At 58.4% G+C, this 6,964-nt stretch overlaps 2 protein-coding genes across 5 annotated transcripts in view; one reads left to right on the forward strand and one right to left on the reverse strand.

Moving 5' to 3' along the window:
* Piezo1 (piezo type mechanosensitive ion channel component 1) overlaps positions 1 to 845 on the forward strand; it is a 62,963-nt gene extending 62,118 nt beyond the window's left edge. Inside the window, exons 51-52 of the mRNA XM_048792400.1 lie at positions 38 to 227; positions 308 to 845. Coding sequence (XP_048648357.1) covers positions 38 to 227; positions 308 to 557 — 440 coding nt within the window. The 3' untranslated portion in view covers positions 558 to 845. The remainder of the gene's footprint in view (positions 1 to 37; positions 228 to 307) is intronic.
* Positions 817 to 5,089, reverse strand: Ctu2 (cytosolic thiouridylase subunit 2). 4 transcript variants are annotated; one of them, XR_007343666.1, is made up of 13 exons: positions 4,756 to 5,087; positions 4,527 to 4,586; positions 3,586 to 3,646; positions 3,070 to 3,179; positions 2,672 to 2,937; positions 2,463 to 2,598; positions 2,180 to 2,311; positions 1,790 to 1,881; positions 1,602 to 1,705; positions 1,389 to 1,527; positions 1,227 to 1,310; positions 1,075 to 1,133; positions 817 to 995 (listed from the first exon to the last, which is right to left on the reverse strand). XR_007343666.1 is itself a non-coding variant. In XM_048792631.1 (13 exons), exons 1-13 carry the CDS (start codon positions 5,011 to 5,013, stop codon positions 857 to 859), a joined length of 1,611 nt encoding a protein of 536 aa, XP_048648588.1. In that variant the 5' UTR covers positions 5,014 to 5,089; the 3' UTR covers positions 817 to 856. The 4 variants fall into 4 exon arrangements, 3 of the variants coding, with proteins under 3 accessions (XP_048648588.1, XP_015351446.2, XP_015351445.2); XM_048792631.1 differs by having other exon boundaries at positions 1,227 to 1,293; positions 1,389 to 1,515; positions 4,756 to 5,089; XM_015495960.2 differs by having other exon boundaries at positions 1,227 to 1,293; positions 4,536 to 4,586; positions 4,756 to 5,088.
* Positions 5,090 to 6,964: the final 1,875 nt, after the last annotated feature.

Consider the following 6,964-nt stretch of genomic DNA (forward strand, 5'->3'; position numbering starts at 1 on the left):
CCTAGTTCCAACCATCCCCCCCCTGGCTCTGACCCAGACGAGGAAGCCGACTACCTAGGTGTGCGCATCCAGCTGCGGAGGGAGCAGGTGGGGCCGGGGGCTGCCGGCTTCCTGGAGTGGTGGGTGGTGGAGCTGCAGGACTGCCACGTGGATTGCAACCTGCTGCCCATGGTGATCTTCAGCGACAAGGTCAGCCCCCCCAGCCTCGGCTTCCTGGCCGGCTACGGGTGAGTGAGGGGCCTGGGGACACCCCACAAGGCTGGTGGGGGGCTCTGGCAGCAGCCCAGCCTCACTGGTCGCCCTGCAGGATCGTGGGGCTGTACGTGTCCATCGTGCTCGTCATCGGCAAGTTCGTGAGGGGCTTCTTCAGCGAGGCCTCCCACTCCATCATGTTCGAGGAGCTGCCCTTTGTGGACCGCATCCTCAAGCTGTGCCAAGACATCTTCCTGGTGCGCGAGACCCGTGAACTGGAGCTGGAGGAGGAGCTGTACGCCAAGCTCATCTTCCTGTACCGCTCCCCAGAGACCATGATCAAGTGGACGCGCGAGAAGGAGTAGGAGCCTGGCTCCTGGCACCGGGAATGAAGGCACCGCCCCACGGGCAGCAGGGCCACCAGGGCTGGTGGTGCTCCTTGGGCCAGGGGCACAGCTGTCCCCAGTCAGGGCCATGAGCTGTGACATGTCCTCCCTGGCCCACCTGAGCCCTGATGCTGCTGTCAGAAGGATGCTATGTCCCCACCTGTTGCCCCTGTGGGCCCAGGACTGGCCACACCGAGCCTGGGGGCCTGGCCCTCCCTTCCCAATGCGTACTGTAGAGTTTTCTAATTAAAAACATTTTTATTTATACACATGGACAGTCACAGGCCAGTCCCTGCATTCTCGCCTCCCTGCTCCTGTGTGGTCAGCCTTGCTCCTGGGGGCTGGGCGAGCGCATCTTCTGCCTCAGAGTCACTGTCCTCGATCAGGTACTCCTGGACCTCCGGCATGACCCAATCCCTGGGGAAGTGTGCAGTGGGAACCCACCCTGAAGGGCTCCCACCCACCAGGAGTCTTCCAGCAGAGGGGGCACCAGTACCTCTGGCTGCGGAGCTGGGCCTCGGCCAGGATGTAGGGGGGCAGAGGGTCCAGAGAAGGCTGCGATAGAAGCCGTGTAGGTGAGGAGCTGTGCCCCAGCCCACCTGACACCTGGGAGCAAGGGCTCTAGTGGTGCAGGGCAGCCCTACTCACCAGGTCCTTCATGTTCACCCGGCAGCCATAGCACAGCTGTTCCATGACCTGGGCCTGGGCACCCTTCCTGTGGACATAGCTGAGCTGTGTGCCTGGTCCTGGTGCTGCCCTAGGCCATGGTCCCCCAGACCCCAGCTGGCCACAGATGGAGCAAGGACTCACTTGCAGGCTACACTGCAGCAGGCCTGGCCCTCCCCTGCAACGCAGCCAGGCCCTGTGGTTGTCCCAGCCTCAGCTGGCGGGGTGGACAGAAGTGTCTGGGAGAGACGCGAGGTCTGAGCTCCAAAAGCTGTGGCACTGTCTGTAAGCAGAGGGAACCTGGAGCTCCTGAACCCACACCCACTCCCTCCCCAACCCAGCACCCCAGGTGCAGACCATCAGTGTCGACGTCCAGCGCGCACAAGCACAGGAGACAGCGGGGCACTGCGGGGCCGGCAGCACAGCCCTCCCGGGGGGCCTTCACCAGCTTCTCACTTGTCCTGCGAGAGGGCAGCGAGTAGTCCCACGGGGGCCCTGGCCAGGGGCTCTGCGCCCTCCCAGGCAGAGTTCCCCTTCACACCTACCTGTACACAGTGCTGATGGTGGAGGGGAACTGGGTCTGCAGCCTCAGGATGAAGGCCTCCATCAGCCGGTGGATGCTGGCCTTTTCGGGGGCCTAGGAAAATTGGATAGGGCTAAGGGAGGGCCCTAGTACAGATCAAGGTCCCCTGGAGTGGCTCCACACAGCCAGCCCTTGGGTCTACCCTTTCTGGGGAAAGCAGCACAGAACCCACTTCCAAAGGGCCACCCCATCATTCCCCTCAGAGACAGGAGAGCAGGTGTGCCCAGAGGACCCTACTATTGGCACTACCAGAGGCAGGTGGCAAGTACTGAGGCCCCAAGGGGCCACTAGGACCTCAGTGTCAGCCCAGAGGAGGCCACTCCCACCCCTGCAGCTAACCTGGTGGGCCCACCTTAGTGTCAATGGCTGGTGTGAAGACAGAGGGGACAGCAAACAGGCGGTTGTAGAAGGCAACCTCCTTCAGCGTGTGGTCCCGCATGGGGCGCACCACCACCACATCCCCATGCCGCTCGTCCGAGAAGCCCTAAGGGTGGGTGCAGTCAGGCTGACCCCGCCTGCAGGTAGGTCCCAGGACCCTCTTCCATGTGGGAGTCCCCAGGATCAACAAATGATCCTGCGCAGGAAGCCAAGGGATAAGTGTGGGGAGGGGCACCCCGTGTCCAGATCCTACATACCGTGTCCCAAGCCAGGAAGGCCCCTCTCCCCAGGGCCAGATTGGTCATGAGCTTAATGGCCAAGCGAGTGCAGCTATCCCCGGTCATCACCTTGGAGTAGCCATGGACTCGGGCCACGTGCAGGATGAGGTGGGTCCTATGGCAGAGGCACAAGGTTGCAGACAATGGAGGACGGGTCTCAAAGGGCAGGGCCCCTGGGGGTGGCTCACCGCAGGGTCTGAAGAAGCTCCTCCTTGGCTGTGAGTGTCCTCACAGAGTCGAACAGTCTGCAGAGGGCCGCAGTCTGGGTGGCTGTGGGGGACCTGCCCAGGCTGCAGGGCCCCGGGGAGTCCTGGGTGTGGGGCTGGTGTGTCTGTTCCCCACCCAGCACATGCTGCTGCTGGAGGAAGCTGTCCACAGCAGACTTGTAGGCCTCCTCCGTCCCCACTGGCTCCTGGGCAGAGCCCTGCAGCACTGCTGGTGGCAAGCCAAATACCTTCCAGAACACAGGAGAGCGTGGTGAGGCACCTGCCCTCCAACACCAGTGGGGAGCTAAGTTCCAGGGCTGCCCCAGCAAGCAGGCACATGGCCCTGTGGCACCCCAACAGTCGCCTCCCGGGCCTTTCACCTCTTCCAAAGCAACTGTGTGCCACGGAAAGCCGATGTTCTGTAGGACTGACTTCACCTCAGCCAGAGTCTTTGCTCTGTCCTCTGGGCTCTGACCACAGGCTGCTCCCTCTGCAGATCCCAGGCAAGAGGGGTTAGGGCTTGCAGAGGAAAAGCCTGAGCAGAGCAGGCTAAGGGGCTGACTCCATGAAGAACTTCCTGCAAGGCTGCACTTTGAAGGGCAGTAACTTCTGGGGTGATGGCAGGTGTCCACCACTTTCCTCTGGGGCCATCTTCAGAGCAGGCAGTGGATTCCCATATAGTGGCTAGAGATGTCCCAGCCCTCCACACCCACCCCTTGGCACCAGTACCAAACTCGCCCTTTTTAGCCACTGGACCCATGATAGGGCCAGGCAGGTGCTCCTGTCCACACACCCCACCAACTTTCCAACACAGTCTGAGACCCCAGGACGAGGGTGCTGTCCAATGCATAGTCTCCTTCAGGAAAAGGTCCCAGTTGGGGCCTAATCCCACGTACCGTCAACATAGACAACCCCTGGCACAAAACGTAGTCTTTTGGCAGAATCCTGACTCAGGCCCTGGAGAAAGAAGTCAGGATTGGGAACTGAGACCCTGGCCAGAACCCATGGGGTATTTTCCGGCAAAGAATATTTCTCTGGCTTTAAAGCCAACCCAAAAGGAGGCAAGAGCCCCCCTTTTAGTAAACAAAGGCACCCAGACTTGGCCAGACAGACCCTGTGGGTGAGGCTCTGCCCTTGCTGAGGAGTGGGCCACAGGTCTTTCTTCCCCAGTGAAAAATACATCTGTCTGTAGAAGCCTCAGAACCTGCTTTCACCAGTCTCCTTGATGTCCCAGGAACCTCTGAGACAAGCAGCTAGGTCCACAGGGGCCACTGTGCCACCTGCCTGGGCACCTTGGACCACTCAGAAAACACTCTTGCAGTAAGAACAGAGGCAACAAGGCACTGGAGGTGGGGGCATTGTGGGCATGGAAGGAGCAGTGCCAGATGCTACAAAACAGCCTCAGGAGGGGCTTATCTCATCACCCTGCAGGCAGGTGCCTATCTGGGCCAGTGCCCTTACCCAGGCTGACACCCCCACCCCATCCCAGTGGCTACTGCCTCCTCACCAGCCCCGTGAAGCTTTGCCCCCCAGGACGCGTGGAGGAAGTGTGCACGCCCTCCCCTCCGCGGAGGCCCCGAGCCCTAGGGGAGCCTTCAGGTACTCCTGCAGTTCAGGTTGGCAACTCAGTCCCACCCACTCCCTCTGTCCCTCCTGCGTGTGCTGCCTCTCTGCCTACACACGTCCTCTGGTTTGTGTACCTGCTGTACACACATCCCAGCTGGGGGCTGTGATGCTTCCTAGTGCCAACCAACTGCCCTTCAGTGCTGGCTGAGAAGGAAGGCTCCCCACCCCAGCTGGGCCCAGTAGCCTGGCCTAGAGGGTAGTATAGACACACCTCAAGTACCTGCCAGACCATGGAGCTGGACGAAGGGCCCCCAGACCATGCCAAGAGCACCTGGGGAGAAGAAATATTAGTCAGGACGCATGCTTTCAACACTATGTGCCCCCACACCCGTGGGTAGCCCCAGATACCAAGTCCACCCTCAAAGCCCAGATAGGCTACAGTGGGGAGAGGCTGCCTGCAGAAGAGGCACCAGGTGTTGAGAGCAGGGCCCCAGGTCTACCTTTTCACCAGGAAAGATGAGCCGATTCTTCCCCAGCATGGCTCTGAACTTGTGCACGTAGAGGGCCTTGAAGCAGTCCCTGCAAGACAGACGCTCAGCACGGGCAGCAACCTGGGGCCCCACTGGGTTACTCAGCCTTTTACAGGCAGCATCTGCACAAAGAGGCTCTACCAGCAGCTGGCAAAGGGCTTCCCCAAGGGGCACTAAGGTTCTTGGAGTCCCATCCAGACCCCAGCAGGTGTGAGCGACACAGGGCATGGGGCTGCATCTAACACCCCATGAGTGCTCAGGAAGGCTTTTGGCAGAAGAGATGGGGCAGGGCCTGAGTCCTGTTCTCAACTCTCCCAATAAGCTCCCTCAGAGACCTTCCAGCCCCGGGGCAGTGGTGCCTCCACTTCAACAACAGGCCCGCCAGAAGCAACTCAGAAGAAACATGCTGACAACCTGGTTTCGAGCCCTTCAGGCAGCAGCGCAATCCCTAGTATAATGTCAGGGGGAGAGGGGAGCACTGTATAAACTGCAGAGAGTGCCTAACATTCGGGGTCTCCAGGCCCACCTACCAGAGACTCCTTCATGCCAGCATGAAGCATGAATGGCCCTGAAGCACAAGCAAATAGAAGCCTGGGGTCTCCAGAATCCAGAGCAGAACTTCCAGCAGGACACAAGAGGTTGTGCCCTCAAAACATTCCAGCTGGCTCCTGGACCCCTCCCTGACTTGAGTCAGATTCCCAGGCCCAAGCCCAGCAGTTTCCATTTTAAAAGTTTTTCTGGGGTTGTAGCTCAGTTTGCCTAGCATGCACAAGGCTCTGGGTCTGACCCTCAGCACCACAAAGAAACATGCAGCCAGGGTAGAGCAATGCTGGATACAAGGGGAGCAAGGCTTCTGTGAGAGGCTGCCTGTGCCCCAGGTCTGCTTCCTTCCTGTCAGACACACCCCGTGTCCATGGCAATGCCTCCCAACACCGAATGAGCACTGGGTACAGGGGCCAATATTTCTACCCCACAGCAGCTCAGTGTTTCAACGTAAAATGATGAGCCCAAGGTCCAGTCCAGTGCCTGGACACAGAAAGTGACTTCCCAGGGTGCAGCTCAGTGAGGACAGTCTGATCATGAGGAGGCAAGGGTGTTGGCTGTGGGTGAGGAGAACCCTGCCATTCATTCCCTGCTTTGCCAGCTGGGGTTCCAGTGTGGTGGGTTCCTGTGAACAAGGGCTTTGCACTCACAAAACCACTCTCCCAGGGGCCAGGAAAGGCCAGAGTTTCTACACATGCCTGGTCTGGGTCACCAGAGCGCCTCACTCAAAACCTAGATTCTCAAAACTTGCACCAGGAGAGCTGGCCTCCCACCCCTTCTCAAGACCACACATATAGGATGGTTAGGAATGAGGAAGTGTTTGGAAAATAATCTCCTTACTCTCTTCCTCTCCCAGGAACATTTTTAAAAGCAGGCTCCCAGTAGCCAGGCGTGGTAGCACACACCTGTAATCCTAGTGATTCAGGAAGCTGAGGCAGGAGGATTTTGAGTTCAAAGCCAGGCCCAGCAATTTGAGGAGGCCCTAAGCAATTTAGCAAGACCCTGTCTCAAAATAAATAAATAAATAGATAGATAAGGCTGGGGGTTTGTCTCAGTGGTTAGAAGTCCCTGAATTCAATCCTGGCTTTAAAAAAAAAAAAAAAAAAAGCCCCATAAGAAAAAATAGCAATAAAAATAAATTATAAAAGAAGAAAATTACATCTACTATGTTGCATATATATTTATATTTTTAAGTAGTATACCTAGTATAATCATTCATATTAATTGTCACATTTTTTAAAAAACAAAGCCCAAGATTTCTGGGGACCAACTTAAGGACATGAGGTAACTCCCCCAATAAACATGCTATACAAAATAAGGCACACCGTCCTAAGAATGAGAGGGCTAACACAGGAGAGATCTAACCCTAACCCTGGGGAGCTACAACCTAGGGAAAACGGGAACACCAAGTGGTCACTGGCCAAAAGAAACGAGGGCGGCCAGAGTCACAGACACGACGGGAGGTACCCGAGCCCCGGCCCCTCGGGAGAAGCCCAGGCTTCGGTCCAGCGGCCCGGGGAGGCCGGAGCTCTCCCTCCAACTCTGACCGCCGTCCCACCCGGAGCACCTGCCCCTGGTCGCCGCCGCCCGCTCTCCACGCTCCCCACAGGCTCCCTCCGGGACCGCCCAGCCCCCT

The sequence above is a fragment of the Marmota marmota genome, unplaced genomic scaffold (assembly GCF_001458135.2).
Source record: "Marmota marmota marmota unplaced genomic scaffold, marMar, whole genome shotgun sequence".
NCBI classification, from domain to species: Eukaryota; Metazoa; Chordata; class Mammalia; order Rodentia; family Sciuridae; genus Marmota; species Marmota marmota.

Bases quoted from the DNA above. Each gene is read 5' to 3' on its own strand.
- Ctu2 (XM_015495959.2), bottom strand. From the start codon at position 5,013: ATGCCCTGTGTCGCTCACACCTGCTGGGGTCTGGATGGGACTCCAAGA. The intron at 2,312-2,462 runs GTATGTAGGATC...ACCCACCCTTAG, and splicing joins CCTTCCTGGCTTGGGACACG to GGCTTCTCGGACGAGCGGCA. The intron at 1,882-2,179 runs GTGGGCCCACCA...CAATTTTCCTAG, and splicing joins CACCAGCCATTGACACTAAG to GCCCCCGAAAAGGCCAGCAT.